The sequence below is a fragment of the Muntiacus reevesi genome, chromosome 19, assembly GCF_963930625.1.
Source record: "Muntiacus reevesi chromosome 19, mMunRee1.1, whole genome shotgun sequence".
Taxonomy (NCBI): Eukaryota; Metazoa; Chordata; class Mammalia; order Artiodactyla; family Cervidae; genus Muntiacus; species Muntiacus reevesi.
Genome location: NC_089267.1, coordinates 42,672,772 through 42,695,174, shown reverse-complemented (window position 1 = coordinate 42,695,174; position 22,403 = coordinate 42,672,772). Strand labels below are relative to the sequence as shown.

Below are 22,403 nucleotides of genomic sequence, written 5' to 3'. Positions count from 1 at the left end.
ACTGAACTGAGAATGCTAACACTGTTCTTATCATTCACACCAATGTTAAAATGACTGCAAGTAAGTATTTTAAATGACAGTAAACCTACTTGCCATTATAAGAGATCAAATATTAAACTCTATCCTTTATCTAGAAAATGAGAACCAGTTTTAATATAAACATATATGGCAACTTTTTTTTTAAGTAATTCAAATGTAACATTAAAAGGTACAAAAAGCTAGTAAGTTACCTGTTAAGATCAAAATATCTCCTCAACACATATATGTAAATATGCCTTCAAAACCAAAGGACACATTTCTGTATGTAAACTTTCTGAGTACCTGTATTTCCATAAAATAATTCACAAAACCGGACTGATAACAGAGGCTCCTCTTAACAGTATCTGTACAGCAAAACAAAATGTCTCTCCCTTTAACTACCAGGCCACCTGAAAACCACCAACAGAAGAAGAAGTCAATCCCTTAGCAGAGGCAGTTGTTTTTACTTTTTTCTGTCATAGCCTCCAGTTTCTTAGTATAGTATAATGGTGTCTTTTTCCCCCTAACGTGAGTTAAGTTGCTAACATGATGTCCAGAAAGTCCTAGAAAATACTTGAGTATATATTTCCTACAAACAAGAGAATTCATCTACATAAGCAGTTCACAATCATCAAAATCAGGAAATTAACACTGATATATTATTATATCTAATCTTCAGACCCCATTTCAAGTTTTGCCAGGTTCCAAATAATATCCTGTATAGCATAATGACTCATGAACTGTATTTATCAATAGCTCTTTCATTTGGCACAGTTATTCTGTGCTTTCTTAATTTTCAGGACCTACATTTAAAGACTGCGGGTCAGTTATGTTGTAGAATGCCTCTCAAGTAGAGTTAGTCTGATTATTATGGTGTCACAGAGAATGGGACACAGCTTAGCGACAGAATAGCAACCACCATGATTTCCCACGATTAAATCCAGGGTGAGCATCTGTGACAGCAAGATCTAAGAAGTGACGCCATATTCTCAGTGCGGGCATGCTGGTGTGTCTGCTGGGATCATTGCCAAGCTTTTCCACTGTAAAGCTCCTTTTTAATCTTTGTAATAGTATTCTAAAAGGAGATACTTTGAGATTATAAAAATATACCACCCAGTCAGGGCGACGGGCTCTCCGTCCTAGTACCATGGCCCAGTTTGTCCGTAACCTCGCGGAGAAGGCCCCGGCGCTGGTCAACGCTGCTGTGACTTACTCGAAGCCTCGATTGGCCACGTTTTGGTACTATGCCAAGGTTGAGCTGGTTCCTCCAACCCCTGCTGAGATCCCTACAGCAATTCAGAGCTTGAAAAAAATTATCAACAGTGCTAAAACCGGTAGCTTCAAACAGCTCACTGTTAAGGAAGCTCTACTGAATGGCTTGGTGGCCACTAAGGTGTGGATGTGGTTTTATGTTGGCGAGATCATAGGCAAGCGTGGCATCATTGGCTATGATGTTTGAAGACCAATTTTTAACATGTGATTATATTTGCTTTATTATTCAAGTGTTCTTGGACCATGTGTGAACAGACTGCTATTTGAATAAAATAAGACAATGTGTCAAAAAAATATATATATATATACCACCCTTCATCATAGTTTCCATTTATTCATTAATTCTTTCACTATAGATTTACAAGCTTCAATTTTATTTGCAGTATTTTGCCATCATTATTTATTTTGATGTTCAGATTATTCCAGATTTGGCCACTGGAGTCTATTCAAGTTGCTTCTGAATCATTTTGACACAACCTCATCATTCATCATTCTTTGAACAACTTTCTTGCACAATAAGATGATCCAGGCTCATCTCACACTTTCCCTGAATTAGCCATTTCTCCAACAGGCCCTAGTCCACTGAGAATGGCATTCAGAGGCCAAGAAGTGGATCCCAGGTTTGCTATATCTATCTACCGAAACTGGAAACTCTAAGTTCACACTGGTATCTCCAATTCTAATTCAACAGTACATGATTCATTGTTTTCCTCCAACTTTTAACTCCTTTCTCCAACAGTAAGACACTAGGCTTCCATAATCTTTACTAATTCAGTCAACTGCCCTACCTCATACATAATCAATCTTCAGTCACTGATGTGAACCATTCACTGCACAGACACCCTATACCCCACTCAAAGCTCTGTTACCCCACTCAAGTTCTGTCAAACTACACTGAGCAACTATCACCAGCTTGCACACTGGACATCCTCCATATATTGCTCCAACTCACACACTCTATGGTGAGCTCCTCTTCCACACATACACCCTCTTTTAGCATGTCCAAGCTCCAAAACCTCCCACTGGGCCACCACTATGCATGTAGACACCTGTATTGGTTAGGTGACAAAACCCTTCTGTGAGTCAAGAAGGTGGATGGCTAATGAAGATGCTTTTTGAATGAATCACTCAGGAAGAGAAGAGGGAAAAGGAAGTGAAAAACAGAGACAGTATTAAAAATAGCAAACTACCTGTTCAAAAGCTATGTTTCTTTTACCTATAATCACATTTACTCTAGAACGGATAATGGTGCAGATTAAGAAAATGAATTTAAGAACCAGAGAAAATTTTTTAGATTCTAGTTCCCCCACTAAGCAGCTGAATGACTTAAACAAGTTATTTAACCTCTTCAGTAAATAAGTACCTATATCATATGATTGGTATGAAAATAAAATAATCTATATAAAACAAATATATGGAACCTGACCTAAAGTTAGCATTCAACAAATGTAAGTTATCACCACTACTTTCTCTTTTATATCATCATTATTAAACAGATGTCAAAGAAGACCTATATACATGTGTATAATTTTATAAGGCTTAGTTCTTAGTTTTTTTTAATTATTGAAAGGATCATTGTCCCTGAAGGCATTTTAAAACACCTATAGCATTTATCTTATGACTAATAACCAAATCTTTGCCTCCAGTCTAGCCTACATTTCAGACAAATTATTTCCTAAAACTTTGGCAGGCTCATGTTATTTGCCTGAAATAAAGTTATCAATGGCTCCTGACAATCTAGCAAATGAAAATTCTTCAATCTGGCAATCAAGGATCCATGTAGTATAATCCTAATCTACCTTCCCAGAATTATATCTCATTCCTCACCTACACAAAATTCCTGCTTTAACCAACTTTCCCATCTACATGCCCTGACCCATATCTTGGCTGGAATGTTCATCTTCCCCATTTCAGTTCAGTCGCTCAGTTGTGTCCAACTCTTTGTGACCCCATGAATCACAGCATGCCAGGCCTCCCTGTCCATCACAAACTCCGGGAGTTTACTCAAACTCATGCCCATCGAGTCAGTGATGCCATCCAGCCACCTCATCCTCTGTCGTCCCCTTCTCCTCCTGCCCCCAATCCCTCCCAGCATCCCCATTTATTCCTATCAAAAATTTGCATGTAAATTCACCTCCTCTTTAAAATCTCCCTTGACTACAGCAGCCAAACGCAAGCCCTTCCTCCCTCAAACTCCTGAAGAACTAGGTAACACTGTGGTACTACAATTACAATATTTTACAGGTACATTTATTATCTCCCCTGCTAGGGTGAATTAAGATCCCTCTGGAGATGGAACATATGCTTTTGATCTCCAAAACAATTACCACTTATTGAATATATGTACCAGTCAAGAATGTTAGAAAGATGCCCAAAGTCACATATCTGGTAAGTAGCAAAATGAGCTTTTCCCAAGCATGTCTCATAAAAAATGAGATATATGGAATGAACCCTTGGGAAGGAAAGCTCTCTTGGGAAGGAAAGGTCAAATAAGTTTGGAGGATTAACAAAGCTAAACCACTGTATTTACCAAAGGGCTTCCAAAGTCTTTAGTAAACTGCTGATATGCTTTATAAATCCCCAACAAGGCATTTGTTATATTTCCCAAATGTATTTGGGGATAGAATCCCCAAGCACCATTGGCTTTACAGGATTAGTGTTCCATTTCAGGAATGTGACAAGGTGCTATCTTTGCACACAGTAGGCACTCAATACACATTTCTTAAATTTACTCCTCATACAAAAGTAACACACTAGGGTAATTCCATATAATAAAGAATAAGGTAATATCACTTCACTTATAGCAGGTGGTCTCTAGCAATTACTCTACTGAAGAGTATTCAAATTAAAAACTTAATTTTCCTTAGGCAGGCTAAAGAGAGATTTTAAAAAGCACTACCTGTGACTTTATGATATGCATGAATCTTGACATCAATTCAGGACATTCAAGAAGGAAGTGAAAGTGGTCAAATATAATCTTGGGATTCCTAAAAGAAAAACATGTGCTGCTTGTATAAATGGGAAGGATGAGTAGCATTAAGTGACATATAAACTTAGATACACAGATATTGAAATAGAATAAAAATACATATTAACCCACACCTATTATACTCATACTTGGCATTGAATATTTTTTATATAAAAACAGAAGTAATATTTTTTCTGTTGAGATAAAAACTGTAAGAAAGAAAAAGTTACAAGAGCAGTCCATTAAACCAAGAAAGTTTTACCTGGTAACAAAGCATTTTAAAACTTCATCATGTTTGCAGACAAATTCAATGAAACGGGGCGAAGTCATTCTGTGGAGGGTAAAAAACAATCAGAACACATAGACAAAAGTTGGTGATATGGTAAATTTGACTATGTGTTGAATTCGATTGTGGGGTTTGGATTGTCTTTACAGACTCTGAGGCATGCCTAGTCAATTTATAACGTAAAATATATAAATATACACACACACTCAGATATAGATAACAAAATAACTTTTCATTAACAGATGATATAAAGTGACTTTTTAAAAACCTTGAAATTTTAAGTATCTCTGTTTCCAACATATAATTAAATGATCCTATAGAAAGTAACATTCACCATCCTACATGTTAATAACATGTATGGATGTTTAAAACTCAAATATTCTGTATTAATTCCAGATCAGTTCAGTGAATATCCTGAAGATTAAAATAGAACCAAAACAGCAAAGTATTATTTCTGCAATTACAAAAAAAGTATAGCTTTTCTTCATCAGAAACTGGGTTTTCTCTACTTTGTAATGCAAGTACCTGACTTAAGGCTTGGTTAGTGAGGCATCCACTTCAAAGACGGCTATCTTGAGTAAACACAAAGCCAGCCCCACAACTAGATAAAGAGTCAGGATACCTCCCACTGAGGCTCGTGTGTTTAGAGATTTTGGTTAACTTTGATAACTGGACATTTGGATCACTTGACTTTTACTCTTCTCATGCTTTATATTCCCACTCTTATGTTTTAAATTCACCAATAAAAAGTGAGTCCTCGAAACCTTTCCCAGGTGGCACTAGTGGTAAAGAACCTGCCTGCCAATGCAGGAGATACAAGAGATGTGGGTTTGATCCCTGGGTTGGGAAGATCCCCTGGAGAAGGGCATGGCAACCCACTCCATTATTCTTGGGATTCCCTGGACAAAGATTTGAAAAATAAAAAATAACCAGAAGATTACATGATGACCATATAATTAAAGAGCAACAGAGTGCCTTGGGATGTAATTCATTCATGTCATTATAGGGCCTGATAGCTCAGCTGGTAAAGAATCTGCATGCAATGCAGGAGACCATGGTTTGATCCCTAGGTTGGGAAGATCCACTTGAGAAGGGATAGGCTACCCACTTCAGTATTCTGGTGGCTCAGCTGGTAAAGAATCTGCCTGCAATATGGGAGACCCAAGTTCGATCCCTGGGTTGGGAAGATCCCCTGGAGAAGGGAACGGCTCCCCAACCCAGTATTCTGGCCTGAAGAAAACTATATAGTCCATGGGATCACAAAGAGTCAGACACGACTGAGTGACTTTCACTTTTCAAAACCCGAGTGCCCCTCCACCCTCAACCCCAGGCTTATGTGCACTTTTTCTCTCTCCCTCTACAATAACCTCGCTGTGTGGCCCCAGGTGTGCCATGTAATTTAATAAATCTTTCTCCCCTCAAAGGTTTCCAATGGTTATTGCTGAAGGACATCTGTAATCATAATAAGAATCAAGGATTAGTCCAGCCATAACATGGGTTATTGATAGGTGGAGATTGCACATAAAACAGTTGGCATAGTCAGCAGGACTGCATGATTACCACTGCAGTAAATCAAGGGGAATGCCTGTTGGCTGCAGCTTGCTTACTACCACTTAACTCAGGTGAGTAACACCATCTGGGAAAGGAGCCACTTGCTGAGAGTCTGTCTTGCTGCAACCTGCTTTTACACAGTGCTCATCATGTGCTGCCTGAGGCATCCAACCCAAAAGGTCACGGATGCCATAATCCAACAATCTCAGAGAAGTGTGATCAAGGCCATATGGTCTAATGAGATGATGAGACCACTAATTATAAAGACCTTAGTTGACTATTAATGTGTGTGAGGGTCCTCCACACCTCAAGGCCAAGAAGAGCCAAGGAGAGTGAACTGGATAGCAAGACTATCACCAACCACCACGTGAGGAAAGGCTCTGGCTAAAGGCACAAGACGACGACTCCCTTAGGTGAGGAGGGGAGACTCCCACATGCAACCACGGAGTCAGTGGGTTGTGCCTAGACTACAAGTTCTAACTTGTTAAAATAGCCTCACAATGGAAACCAAAGGCACCTCCAGAGAAGAGTATGGACCCCATGTCACTACTTCACTCACTACCATTGCTCTTTGTCCCCTAACCCAATGGGACATTGAGTCCAATCCCTGGTATAAAGCTGCTAAAAAATGAATGGACAAATAAAAATATTCTAAACCTCTGGTGCCAGTGCCTCCTAGGAACACTGAGGAGGTACACTAGCTCTTTGATAAACACAAAACCTCCTGGCCACTCTCTGGGCCATGCATACTAATACACTAAGAATTTTATGTAACATTTCAGAAGCCTGGGAGCTTTTCCCAAGAGCCTGAGCTTATGATGCTAATAGAGGCAAACCACCATTCTGGAATGCTCCCTTGGGACACCCTGGAAAGGAAAGCAGCCACCTACAAAGAGGCTCGCAGTGTTGTCATCTAAAATTTTCCAGTAACAACACATAAGATTAAGGTAAAAGGGAAAAAAAAAAAAACAAGAAGCAGAAACTGAGATTAAAAACTACTCCTTAACTGACAGAGGATAAGACGGTTGGATGGCATCATTGACAAAACAGACATGAGTCTGAGCAAAGTCCGGGAAATAGTGAAGGACAGGGAAGCCTGGCGTGTTGCAGTCCATGAGGTGGCAAAGAGTTGGACAAGACTGAGCAACTGAACAAGGAGAACAATAGTCTAATACAGATCCTGACCCACCTTCCACTTTCTCCTGCACAAGGCAGAACTGGGAGACATGCCTCATGAGGCTTCCCTGCTGCCAAATCAAAAGCTGACAGGGTTATCAAGGCTGTGACTGAGGAAAGGGAGACGAGAAGGCAAAAGGCCCCTGGACCCACCAATATTCATTACCAGGGCACTGCCTCCCCTCACTTGGGTATTTAATGCCTGACCCCATGCCAACTTTTCCATCATAGTGATCACTGCTAAGACTCACTGTGAATGGAAAATATTAAGATGAGACCCATCTCCTGCTGCACAAAATTGGCATGATCCAATGGGTTCATCATGTCCATGACCAAAGTGACCAAATTGACTGCCTCTTCATTTTTAACCCTGGATAAGCCCCATTTGACCCTGAGTCCAGAGAATTATTTTTACAGGACACTCACCCTAAGTACAAGGCAGCCCTACTACCTTTTGTTGGTATACGAAAACCATCCAAAAGGCACTAAAAATTCTGGGAGGAAACTTACATTCTTCTTCTGTCCCTGAAGATGTAAGTCTCACCATGTCTTTGAAACATAAATACCCAAGAAGGTAACTAAAACTCTGCCCACAATCACCAGGGACTGAAGGGAAAAGTGGGAGGGAAAGAGGCCTTTTAAAATATAAACTGTTGTAAAATCTCTCTTACTGAAAATCTAGTCCACACCCTCCTGAAGATAACTTGCCAAAGACAAATACAAATCTTAGAAGTCTTCTCCATAAACGCTAGTAAAAAGCTCTAGTCACAGGAGCAGGAAACCTTAACTTGTTCCATCTGCCAGACACATTCTGGACTCAAAGGTAGTCTATAAAATAGTAAGTTGTATATTGTTGCACCTGATTCACAGGGAAAATTTTGAAACGGAAACTATAGGGTGGTTCTGTCTGGCTGCATGTTTATGTATGCCTATGGATATACGTTACATGCAAGTGACTTTTTTTCTCTATCTTTGGAAAGTATTGACAAAATTAATTTGTAAAAAAGCTGTATTTAATTGGCCTAAAAATAAATACTATGAATTAAGTATTCTGAAACTCAGTAATACATGAACTAATCCAAACATTTTTCAATTCCATGTGATCTGGGATAATCTTCTATAAATAAAAGGCAGTTTAAGTTTGTTAGTTCAATCAAAAGTCATGTCTCAAATTTATCAATATTAGATATAATACAAACATGCAGCTTTTATTCTACTTGGGTTTACTATTCAAATAAGTTCATGTTATCTAGGTTACAAAATTTGTCAGCAAGAAAAATTATTTGGGATGATCACCAATTTTGCATAATGTCTCATGAGACTTTCATGAGTAACCTAAACATAACTGTTAAGAACAAGCGACTTAAACAGATGTGAGTAGAGTAAGAGTTTAGGTGAACTTTTCAGCAATAGTTTTGTTGTTGCTGTTCAGTCGCTCAGTCATGTCCGACTCTTTGCAACCCCATGGACTGCAGCACACCAAGCTTCCCTGTCCTTCACCATCTTCCAGAGCCTGCTCAAACTCATGTCCATCAAGCTGGTGATGCCATCCAACCATCTCATCCTCTGTCATCCCCTTCTCCTCCTGCCTTCAATCTTTCCCAGCATCAGGGTGTTTTCCAATGAGTCAATTCTTCACATTAGGTGGTCAAAGTATTGGAGCTTCAGCATCAGTCCTTCCAATGAATATTCAGGATTGAGTTCCTTTACAACTGACTGGTTTGATCTTCCTGAAGTCCAAGGGACTCTCAAGAGTCTTCTCCAACACTACAGATCAAAAGCATCAATTCTTCTGCACTCAGCCTTCTTTATGGTCCAACTCGCACATCCATATGTATTTTATGGAATATCTTCGTAAAAATGAAGTGAAGAAGTGAAGTGAAGTGAAGTCACTCAGTCGTGTCCGACTCTTTGCGACCCCGTGGACTGTAACCTACCAAGCTCCTCCATCCATGGGATTCTCCAGGCAAGAATACTGGAGTGGGTTGCCATTTCCTTCTCCAGGGGATCTTCCCGACCCAGCGATCGAACCCAGGTTTCCCACATTGGAGGCAGATGCTTTAACCTCTGAGCCACCAGGGAAGCACCACCAAATCTCTTTGGTGACTTGAAACTTCAGGGTTCTGCTGAGTTAAATGATGGAAAATTTATTGACTATCTGAGTCATTTCCAAATAAGGAAAAATACTAATATTGAACATCGGTTTATCCACTTTGAGCTTTTCATTACAGAGGGGCTAATGATAAATTTGGTTCTCCTTGGTAAACATGTCTTGTACCACACTGAAAAATTACACTATAAGGAAGCATGTGCTTCTAGAAATTATGAAACTTATTCATAAATTTGCCAATAAAAAGAATGCTGATATAACAGGCAGTTTACAGTTGCTTGCTTCTCAATTTTCAATAGAAAGTAAAGTTTCTAACGGTTAAGAATTCTGATTAATATATGTAATTTAAACTAGTGAATATAAGAGAGGAACTGTCTCTGAATGCAAGGAAAGTAGGATGTGTTTTGGTGTGAGGTTTGTGTTTTGGGGATGAGGTTGTTGATATTCAGTCGCTAAGCCCTGTCTGACTCTTTGCAGCCCCGTGGACTGCAGTATGCCATGTTTCCCTGTCCTTCATAGTCTCTCCTGGAGTTTGTCCAAACTCATGTCCGTTGAGTCGGTGATGCCATCCAACCATCTCATCCTATCACCCCTTTGTTAAGAGAATTTTAAGTAATTTAGTCTTAAAGTAAAGCTGGTTATTTCAAAAGAGAAAAGAGGGAAATAAAGAACAAAATGATATAGAAAAGACAGCAAGGTGGAAAGATACAGAATGAGAGGATTTTACCTTGTACTGTCAGGCTGGCTAAAATTCAACTGGTATCCTACGGATTTGTTTTTTTCTCCCAACAAGCTTTATCATCAATGATATGTTTATGCAATTTTTTTCATCTGCTAAAACGACAGTTTTCCTACAGTGTTTGTCTGCTGCTGATAGAGAAAGAGACTGTAAATGGTTTTCCTTTACCCTCTAAGTAATCTAGCTAGAAAAGCAAAGATTTTGTATTTTATCAAAATAAGTTCCTATATTTCATGCTGTCTTTAAGTGATTAAGTGAAACTCAGTCATATCCAACTCTTTGTGACCCCATGGACTGTAGCCCACTAGGCCCCTCTATCCATGGAATTCTCCAGGCAAGAATACTGGAATGGGTGCCATTTCCTTCTCCAGGGGATCTTTCTGACCCAGGGTTTGAACCCACGTCTCCTGCATTGTAGGTGGATTCTTTACCATCTGAGTCACCAGGGATGTCCCATGCTATCTTAATCAGGTATTTGATTACTTAAGAAAAATGAGTCTTCTCAACAGGAAGAGTTACGATTTGCTCACAACAATGTAAGTATCTGCATTTGCCTTTAAAATCATCTGTCACTTTGGTTAGGTAGATAATTAAGTATTATTTCATAATGATCTGTGATATTATTTAGTCAAGTGTCTAAAGTCTTTTTAATATTTTTTGACAAACTTCCCCAAACCAAATTCTAAACGAAGTCTTTTTGACCTAGAAGTAACTTTTGGATTTTTCAAAAGGCCCCTGGAACATCTCAAAAGATAGGTTTTCTCTCCTTATAAAAAGAGAGACATTAAACTAATTAGGCTTGTCTAATACATTAAACATCAGACAAGAAATAATGCTAAAACTTCTTTATCAATATCCTTATTTGGATATGTATTATTAACATAAGTGTTCCAGAAATAATACGAAATTCCAAAAACTCTGATATGTAATGTTATTCATCGTAATTCCAGCTATCATCTTAAAATGTTGTGTCTCACAGAAATAACCAAATTCCCCTGTCAAGTGCATTACAATGAACTCTCATCATATCTTTAACCACTGGCATTTTTCAAATCTTTTCCCAATTACAGACAGTTGTTGTTTTACTCTGATGCTTTTGCAAAGGTGCTTCATCTTTAAGGAGATTCATGGAAAGGACTCTGACAAATACAAGTTTCTGATAATTTTCACATCCTACCACTGAACTGGGTAAGCATTTACAGAACTTTAAGGGAAAAACAGATTCATAACACTGCTAACCAAAGATCAATATCAAGAATTATATAAGACTTAATGAGTTCATGAAGGATGATCAGAATTTTTATGAATTTTTGTTTGAAACACTGCTAGTTCTTCAATATTTTGCTTTTCAGATTTACAGAAACTTTTCCTTCTATGCTAGCAATAACTCAACAATTTGGTTAAGCATACCTCTGTGAACAAACATGAAACAACTACTTTTTCTCCTAACCTGATCCCTCCAGAATATGGAAACTCTCTGGGTATCCTTATTTTCATGGCAATATAGTTACTTGCATAAGTTCAGTAAGAATCTGTTCTCCTTGTAACACAACACAATCGAAAACACTGGTTATACTGCCAAAGCTTTGACTGGAATGTCTCCCTTTGACAGAAGAGTGTATAGACTCTGATATGACCAGACAACTTTAGGGAACTAAGGGTGTTAATTTTATGAAGCCAATAAAACTGTGGAAAAATCAACCTGGTACCTTGCTTACAGGGTTCCTGGCAGAGTTACCAGGTAAGTAAGGAAGATCACTTCCGGGCAGGCCCAGAAACTTCAAGATATTTTGGGGACCTCAAGAAGAGAGGAATTCACCCAAATCTATAGGCACTGCAGGCAAAATGTGATGGTGAGTCCTTGACTTGGCTTCTTAGCCTCCAGAGGCTTTTTAAACGTTCAATCTGAGATTCCTTATGAAAAGCTCTGGCAAAACAGACATATAGGAGCCTAAATGACCAATCACTATTCTTCCTCCACTATATAAATAACCAGGTCAAGTTTAACAAAACTAGATTTACTATGCAAACATACTAGTCTTACTTTGATCATCTCTGATAGGAATGAGGGCAACAATAAAGAAAAATTACATTTCAATGGAAAATTACAGTACACCCTTGTAGATATCAGATTCTAGTCCTCTTGGCTGTCTGTGAGGTTTTTTTCCTACCTGTAAACTGGACTGGATACTGAATTTTCACTTCCTCCAATATCTAGCTAAAATTCTCCAAATTAATGTTTCCAATTTTCCTCCTACCCTTCTCACTTGGAATCATTGAGAACTAAAACTGCTCTTTTATCAAATTCATATAAGATAGATTAGGACAACTTGATGTAAAATTCAGAGAAATAACCACAACAGCTCATATATGGACAATCTTCATGCCTACTGCTAGATGGGCCACTCAGAAAAATCACCAGATACATTCAAACTGCAAACCAGGTAAATCGATCAGACTGCCTCTACTCTGTCCGCTTCAAAGATGACTATCTCCAATAAACACAATGCCAGATCCACAACTAGATAAAGAGCCACCCCTCATCTCCAAGCTCCTTTGTTTCAGAGATCTTGATTGATTTTGATAACTGTCAATTTGAGCCACTTCTGTTTTCTCATGCTTTAAATTCCCACTCTCAATGTTTTAAATTCACCAATAAAGAGTGAGCTTTCAAAACCCCAGGCCTCTACCTTAAACTCCAGTAAAAACAGAACCCCAAGCCCTCAAGCATTCTTTCTACTGGCAACCTTGCTGTGTGGCCCCAGGTGTGTCATGTAATTTCCAGGTCCTGTAAGTAATAAACCTTTTTTTTTTTTTTTGCAAAGTTTCCTGATGGTTATTGCTGAAGGGTGTCTTGCAATCATAATAAGAACCACAAGGGCTGCTCCAGCCACAACATTGGTTACTGATAGGCAGAGATCAGCACACAAAATAAGCAGAAACTTTCTTACCCTGGAGGCATCTGACAGGAACAGCACATGTAAAAAGCTTGAATGACAGCACTTAGCCGGTTAGCTGTCATAGAAATAACATCCTGACAGTCTGCACTGGCTTCCTGTTTCCCTCCAAGAGCATCTGGTTTAGATTCCCCTGTGCCAGTGGACAGATTTTCATAGCTCCCAGGTCCTGGAGGTTCAAATGGAGGAATGGAAGTACCATCTTGATCTTGGCCTTTTTGTTTCAGCAAAATAGAAGTGATATCCGTTGAGTCCTTTTTGTTTTTCATCAATTCTGTAGCTATTAAAACTAGCCATTCGTCTAATGAGTGCCAAAGCAATTCAAGAGGCTAAGAAAAAAAGAAAAGTGTTTTTTTTAAAAAAAACCATCATTCTTAAACTGCAGGAAAAAAAAGAAACCCACTCAGACAAATATTATAAGAGAGAATATTTACTCTAGATACTTCTATTTTCCCAAGTTTATGTGACCTGCAATGCCTAAAGATAAGTAACAAAAATATAAATGTCATATAATTACTTCATTTATAGAAAAAGCTTATTTTGCATTTATTTATTCCTTGGAATAAAAAAAGGAAAACTAAACTCTAACAAAAAAATTTATAAGCAATCTTCCTTCTTTTAAAAATTTTCAATTATTTAATTTCAAACCATAATTACCTTTATAAGTACAATTCCCTAAAATCTTTACTGCATTAATGTGTTGACTGTTTTTAATTATGTTGCTTTTCAATTTAAAAAATAAGTATTCATAAAGAACTTAATAAACAACTTGGTTTACTGCACTTTTTCTTTACATGTAATCTCTGACATTTTGAAAATTTACAACAAGAAATTTTAGATATCACGGCATTTATAAGTACATATACACACAGAGGCATACCCAATCACACACAACTCATCTCTAATAGCAGTAATTATCAAATATTGGCTAGCAAATCCATAATTCAAAATAAAGATTAACAACTTAATAAAAAAAAGAAAATGGGAATAAACAGTTTATTATTTCTACACTATATAAAATATTCCTTTTGAGAAAAATTAAATGTTTTTCGTAAATTAACAGCAAATGAAAATTTATCTTTAAAATACCATGTGATCACAAATGTTACAATAGGACTAAGGACTGGAGTAGATGAAATACATACATCATCTCTAGTAAATAGTAGTTTTTAACAGAAAGAGAAATATAAATGCCCAACTACTATTAAAAGACATGCTACTGGGGATGTAATGTACAGCACGGATCACTATAGTTATCAACACTGTATTGTACAATTTAAAAGTCGCTACAAGAGAAAAGCTTTCAAGTTATCAGCACAACAAGAGCAACAAAGTAGTGATTATGTGAGGTGAAGGATGTGCTAACTAATCTTATTGGAGTAAACATTTTGCAATACACACTTGTATCAAATCATCACACTACACCTTGAAGTTACTCAACACTTTATATAACAATTATAGCTCAATAAAACTCAGAGGAAAAAAAGACCTGCTAGAACATTTTAAAACCCAAATAAAAATGAATAGTGAAGGCACAGGAGGGCAGGGGAGAGAGTAGTTAAATTGTCTTCCATTCCCACACTATTCTCAATATTCCTAATAAGAGTGATAAACTCTCTTTCTACAAATGAATATAAAAATGAATCTTACTTTTTGATTCTTATATGATCACAGAATGCTACAAACTAGACATCTGTTTCTGAAAGACCCACCCTTAACTATTTCAAGTAAAATTCTTATTTTTCAAAGGCCAGTATTGTAAAGAGATTATACAACCATATTTACAACTCTTCTAAAGTTCTGTTCTGCCAAGAAATTCTTTCTAATTATTATCTAATAAATCCTACTACTATTACCTTCAGCCTATCTTCAGAGTCCCAGAACATTGTCTTTTGAGAATATTCTGCTTATTGAATCTGCAAACACTTAAACTGCCCCTAAGTTTTCACTTACATATTGAACCAAAAAGCAAGAAGAAAAAAACCCCTCCACCATCAACAAAAAAACAGTTCACTCATTCAACATATATTTAATTAATACAGCCTAGGTAAACAGGTTCACAAGGTGAGAAGTTAATTCCTGAGAAATATTTTCTGAGGTTGAAATGAGCACCCTTCTCTCCCACAAACAAGGCTTTTCCAAGGTTAGGCACAGGAGTTCAGTGCTTAACTTCTTAAAGGATGGCTGAACTGCTTAAAAGAAGGGCAAGAAGCACCAGCAGCCATCAATACTGACACGGTACCTTCACTGAAAATGTCTTAATTTTAATCATGATCCAGGTTTGGGTCTATAGTTTCTCTTCATGAGAAAAACATTAACCCTGCTATAACACATGAAAAAGAACTTTTTATGTCAGCAAAACTACTAGCTTTACATCAAAAAAATAAACACCCTCCAAAGAAAGAACAGGTGGTGATGAAAATCTGCTTCAAACAAAAGGAATAAACGGCCTCTAAGTGAGAGTGACAAAACTCAGAAAATCCCCACACTGGGTGGAGATGAAGGCTGAGGCAGGAAGCAATACCTACTGCTCATGTGCGGATGAGAGCACTGAGTCTGAACTGCAACCATCCTATTCTCAAAAACTGACAAAGGTGAAGTCTGAATAATTCCAGAAATAATATCCAAAAAAGCTGATCTCTGTAAAAATGACAGTGACAATAATGATACTGAGAAAAGATAGAAAGAGTTTTCAATAAAGTAGCACAGTTAAGAATTAAAAGAGAATGAGGGGAAAAAGTAGAGAAGTAGTCATCTTAGGCCTTTCTTTATTTTCTCTTTTTCTCACTGTACATTTCCTCATGCATATGTGCACTAAAACGAAATCTCAACCGTAAAGCATTTTTACTTAAGGAGCTTCCCTTTGAACACTTGTTCAGAAAATTCATTCCTCAATAACAAAAAGAATGCTGTGAAAATAACTTTAATTTCTAACTGCAGTAGCAGTAACAGACAAAAAAGATTAAAATAAATTTTAAAAATTAAAAATAAATAATTGCAAACCATATCTATTCATAAATAATACTGACAAAAAACACTAGATACACAGAACCATACATATCAACTGTTACAGAAAAATGAGTCAATGGCTATGGAAAATGTTAGGCTTCTTGGCACTATGAAAATAATACTTCATTTCTTATTACTGAGTTGATTTTCACCACAAAACTATATTCTACCTATAACATCAATGACTTTCAAAACATTTCAAATTCACAAGTCAAAGCTATAACATAAAAATCCCAAACTTGTTGGACAATTAAAAAAACTTCACGATCCATGTGCCAAATTAGATACAAATTTGACAGGAAAGCATTATTAACTTAAATTCATCAACAGTATCTAAATTCTGTTAGTCTATTCTCACCTCATAATGTCAAATGCCATAATCCAAAGGATAAGATCTTAAAGTTAAAAGTTTCTCAATCTTTCTCAGCTTCTAAATTTCTCCAATTATAATTCTATGAAACCATTAACAGTCACAGTTTACTACTCACAAAAGAGCATATCAGGATTCAAGAAGCCTAAACTGTTTTCCTCATGCTCACCCTGCTTCGATAACCAGAACTACCTTCTCCTTCAGATGTTTCAAAGTTTGCAAGGCTCTAGATAAAAATCTCTTAACACTGAAAGACTGGCTAAGTGTTAAGATTAACTTAAAGTACTTCTAAGATAAATCAGAAAACTAATAACAGGATGTTAAACAATTTCACCTACTAAAAACACATGGCCTATAAACCCACTCATTCTTAATGGAAAACCCATTAGCTAATCCCAACAATAAAGTGACATGTTAAGAGTACCTAGTTAATGAAACAGAAAGTAGGGATCAACTGCTACCTTAGACAAAATGTGGTAAAAATTAAAATGGTATTTCCACTCTTACACTGTAGCAACTCAGCAGATGGTTCAGATTTTTATAACTTCAATCATCCCACAATGAACAAAAGACATTAAATACACGGATCACAATGTAGTTTCTATTTTTCATCCTTATAAGTGGGAGGGAAGATCATTTTGCCATCCTCCAGAGAGTCCACACAATTAATTCGTAAAATTAGATAGAAAGAAATTAATTCCTTAAGAGAAACACTAGCTAGTATTCTAAAAACAAACAAACAAACAAACAAACTGAGTTTTGCAACAAAAATGTTTTGCCAAAGAGAAAGGTCAAAATTTAAAAGAAAATAAGTGGTCAGAAACAAAAGCAATTGTATGACACAGAAAAAAATTCCTCAAGAACAGAAATAAAAATACTAACAAATGAAATAAAATATAAGTAAAGAACTTTATATTAGGTTGATGAAAATGTAATTGTGATTTTGAACCATGAATTTTAAATCATTATAACTAGGCTCAAACACATCTTTATTAATCAAAATAGGAACCATTACAATCAACGCATTTTTGCCAATGAGAAATAATGTTTTTTTTATTCCTGTAGTGTAAAAACCCACACTTCAGGCTTGGATGAACTCTTGAAAAAAGTATTTTCTGCCTCCAGCTGGTTGTGGAAGTGTTTTCCTACTAAAGTTGTTGAGATGCTTGAAGTGGTAGTCAGCTGGCAAGAGGTCAGGTGAACATGGCAGATGAGGTAAAACTTCAGAGCCCAATTTGTTCAACTTTTGAAGTGTTGGCTGTGTAATGTGTGGTTGGGCACTGTCATGGAGAAGAACTGGAGCCATTCTGTTGACCACATTCTACTGACTAATACCGGTTGTAGGCACTGCAGCTTTTGGTGAATCTCATCGATTTTCTGAGCATACTTCTCAGATGTAATGGTTTCACCAGTATTCATAAAGCTGTAGTGGATCAGACCAGCAGCAGACTACCAAACAGTGACCATGACTCTTTTTTTGGTGCAAATTTCTCTTTCGGAAGTGCTTTGGAACTTCTTCTTGGTCCAATCACTGAGCTGATCATTGTCAGTTGTCATATAAAATCCATTTTTCATCACATGTCATAATTAGATCAAGAAATGGTTCATTGGCATTGCACAGAATAAGAGAAGACACTTCAAAATGACGATTTTTTTGATTTCTGGTCAGTTCACGAGGCACCCACTTATTGAGCTCTTTCATCTTCACAATTTGCTTCAACTGCCGAATGACTAGAGAATGGCTGACACAAAGTTCTTTGGCAATTGTTCGTGTAGTTTTAAGTGGATCAGCTTTGATGACTGCTCTTGTTTGTTGTCAACTTCTGATGACCAATAACTATGCTCCTCATCTTCGAGGCTCTCATCTCCTTTGCAAAACTTCTTGAACCACCACTGCACTGTACATTCATTAGCAGTTCCTGGGCTAAATGCATGGTTGATGTTGCAAGTTGTCTCTGCTGCTTTGCAACCCATTTTGAACTCAAATTTTAAAAATCACTTGAATTTACTTTTCATTTACCATAATTTCTATAGTCTAAAATAAATATAAATAGCAAGTAATGTCATTAGCAAAAAAACAAAGCGAGGAATGTGCATTAAAATCATCTATAACATAACCACATTTATTTAAGAAACTATTCCAATATCATATGGCAAAGTGCAACCATGTAAAACCACAATTACTTTTGCACCAAACTAATATATTATATACTTCATTGATATATAACAATAAAAACAAAGAGTCTGGATTCCATAAGAAAAATGCTAAAATAAACAATGATATCTTTTTCTACTATGTTTTATCTGTACTGACTGGCTGGGTAGAAAAATAACATTTAAATCAAGCACTAGATGCCTATAAAGAGGTTATTTATTAGCACATAATTATTTTCTGATATCATTAGCAATAGCTGGCAAATTGAAATCATAACAAAACAAAGGCAATAATAAATATAATCTATACTCAGTTTGTCTATAGTGACTATATCTATATTTGGCTTGATTGTTTACCCATCATTACAGATGAATAGAAGAACAAGTAGAAAAATCAATCAGGGGTAGATTCAGTAACTAACAGCATGAGTCATATTAGAAACACATTAAGAACAACTTCTTGTAATGTGAATGTCTGAGCAGTAAAACCCACTTAAAACAGCAGTAACAAAACAGATCAATAATTCAGACTTGAATTTTACAAAGACAGGAAATTATCATTTTTAACTAGTATTAAAGAAAGTGGTACACTGAAAAGCTAAAATCTGAATTACAAGATGCACAACTTCATTCTTCCAGGAGATGGCACAATGGGGGAAAAAAAGGAAGGGGGAAAAAAGACACAGAGCTGAAGCAATACAAAATACATTAGGAAAATATCTCAATGTTTCTTAACTTGAAGTTATCCAAGGAATTGCTAGTAAACCCAATAAATTAAAGTAAACTTACTTTAAAAAATACACACACACACACACACACAAAACACACACAATAATAAAACCTAAATAAAAATTGGATGTTTTTTCTTTCTGAATAAGAAATAGTTTTTTAAAAATCATGATGGCTACATTTAAGACCTATAATCCAATTTTTTTAAGTAAATTTAATTAGATTTAAACATTAAATATCATTACTCTTAGAATAAAAGACTAGTAGAATTAAAATTTCACTTGTAAGAGAAACATAGAAAGCTCACCAACTGACTTGCTGCTGATTAGACAGAAGAAAGGAGAAAGGTCTTGGTTTAAAAAGTGTCAGTCACAGGTATAAACCAAAGTTACATCCTGTTCAAGAGGTTTCTGATTAATAAATGTTTGCTTTTCAAATTCATCTCTTTTACATCTATCTTCCTAACAACATCATATACTTTTCTGACCTTGAACACCTGGCTCCTTGGAGTTTTATTCCCATTGTAGCCCATATCAATTCCATTACTGGGAGAGGATGGACCAATACGAAAGACGTGACAAAATATCCTCACAATCCTTAAAAGGCTCTTCATTTGAGCATCGTAATTACTAGATATGCTGAAAATAAAAATTAAAATATGAATAGATTAGGTGGAGTAAAACAAATTCATCTTAAAATACTTATTTTAAAACATTTTTATTACGCTTACCATCTGTTTGATAATTTAATGAATAAAATTTCTTTCCTATCATGATATGGGATGGAATGTTTTGTTTACCAGAGAGTTAGCAAAGACACATTATTTGGATTGTATATGAAAGCGTTATTAGCTTTTAAGCAACTAGAATATACCAATGATCAAAGTATAAAATATGAAGAAAATCACCACTATAGAACAGTATATTTATAAAGTAAGCTGATTCTTTAGAACTCTGAGAACATTTCACTGAGAACCAATAGTAGAAATGTTGATTATAATCTTAGGCCAACCTACACTTCAATGGTAGAGATTGAACTTTGTTATTCTATCCATAACCCCATTTTGCCTAGCCCATCCCAGAATAGAAACCAAATGTTCACATACAGAACATATACAAATTAAATAATCTTAAAGTTACTATCTCTATCAGGTTGGTTCCCTATATAATGGGTTTTCTAATGACTGTACATAAAAGAAATATATCCTACTATGAAAAAGGCTGATGCGATTAATTCTAAACCATATTAATTTTTCTTTGACAAATCAAAAAGCCCTTTAAAATCCCATAGTGCCTGGAAATTGTTCATCATCATTATGGATATCAATCATTACTCTTTCACTGAGAAAATGAAGGAGTTCGACTAAAAGTGTATGGAATCTAACAACTGATCTTAAAAAAAAAAATTTGTCGTTGTTGTTCAGGGGGTGGTTTTATTTTGAAACCTTCAACATAAGTTATCTTGTATTACAATGGTTACACAAAAGCAGAGTAAAAGAGCTGCATAAACATTTGGACAGAATGGTATGACTGCCTTTGTATAAATTTAATCATCAAGGCTTACCCTACCTTCCTCAGTTCATTAAAATCTTCCTTTATGATATTTTTGGGTATCCTTCAACATTGAAAACAATAATGACTAGTAATGAAGAAATAGCAAATGCTGATTCTAAGTATTCTGATTTGATAAGTGAAAAATCAGAGGGTATTCTCTATTCTAATGACAACTGAACCAAAATTTCATGACACTTTAATTTCAACATTCATGCTGTTTCCTCATTCAAAAAATTATTTAAAATAATAAATAAAAATTAACTATCAGTTACAAGTGTTAGTAAAATATCACAGCTATTGCCATCCATACTGTATTTGACTAGGATAGCTACAACACATTAGCAAAACTTTTTGTTTCAGTAACTGTGGATCTAACGTGCATAGAATCGTTAGTTTAACTTGCACGGACTTTTACATATTTGCCTTTTAATTCTACAACATAAGACTCTTGAGACTGACAAAAGAAAAAAGAAATGTGGTTAAAACTAATATTTCTATCTTTTATTGTGCAGCAACTATTACAACACTAGCTCCAATGACTCAAATTTTTCTATGAGAAAGATGTGAATTTAATTTTCCTCAGTGAAATTACCATATATATAAATATTCACTTTAAGTACTTGATCTAGAGATCTTCATGAGTTAATTTTAAGGTAAGAAATATTTTCAGTGGAGTATGAATATCATCAATTATTAACATAGTTTAATAACAGTCATTATACACTCAATGAGGACCAGCAGTGGGACAACGAGGGTACTGGGCACGCCACCCAGCTACAATGAGTGGCTAAAGCAGGTCCCTGCTAGCCAGGACCTGACGAAACATAGTCCACAGGAGAAGGGAATGGCAAACCACGTCAGTATTCTTGCCTTGAGAAACCCACGAACAGTATGAAAAGACAAAAAGATAGGACACTGAAAGATGAACTCCCCAGGTCAGTAGGTGTCCAATATACTACTAGGGAAGAGCAGAGAAATAGCTACAGAAAGAATGAAGAGGCTGAGCTAATGCGGAAATGACACCCAGTTGTGGTTCTCATCTGGTGGTGAAAGTAAAGTCTGATGCCATAAAGAACAATACTGCATAGGAACCTGGAACGTCAGGTCCATGAATCAAGGTAAATTGGATGTGGTCAAACAGAAGATAGCAGGAGTGAACACTGACATCTTAAGAATTAGTGAACTAAAATGGATAAGAATGGGCAAATTTAATTCAAATAACCATTATATCTACTACTGTGAGCAAGAATCCCTTATAAAAAATGGAGTAGCCCTCATAGTCAACAAGAGAGTCTGAAATCCAGTACTTGATTGCACTCTCAAAAATGAAAGAATGATCTCGGTTCATTTCCAAGGCAAATCATTCAACATCCCAGTAACCCAAGTCTATGCCCCAACCACTGAAGAAGAAGCTAAAGAAGATGAAGCTAAATGATTCTTTGAGGACCTACAAGATTTTCTAGAACCAACACCCCAAAAAAGATGTTCTTCGCATCATAGGGAACTGGAAT

At 36.3% G+C, this 22,403-nt stretch overlaps 1 protein-coding gene and 1 pseudogene across 3 annotated transcripts in view; one reads left to right on the top strand and one right to left on the bottom strand.

Annotated features, from left to right (window-relative positions):
* Positions 1-22,403, bottom strand: part of HACE1 (HECT domain and ankyrin repeat containing E3 ubiquitin protein ligase 1) — a 115,980-nt gene that overhangs the window by 41,909 nt on the left and 51,668 nt on the right. For all 3 annotated transcript variants that reach the window (XM_065911530.1, XM_065911533.1, XM_065911531.1), the window contains 4 exons: positions 19,827-19,977; positions 13,072-13,406; positions 4,521-4,589; positions 4,190-4,277 (listed from right to left, as the gene is read on the bottom strand). In XM_065911530.1, coding sequence (XP_065767602.1) covers positions 4,190-4,277; positions 4,521-4,589; positions 13,072-13,406; positions 19,827-19,977 — 643 coding nt within the window. The remainder of the gene's footprint in view (positions 1-4,189; positions 4,278-4,520; positions 4,590-13,071; positions 13,407-19,826; positions 19,978-22,403) is intronic.
* Positions 1,134-1,584, top strand: LOC136150786 (ATP synthase subunit g, mitochondrial pseudogene; annotated as a pseudogene).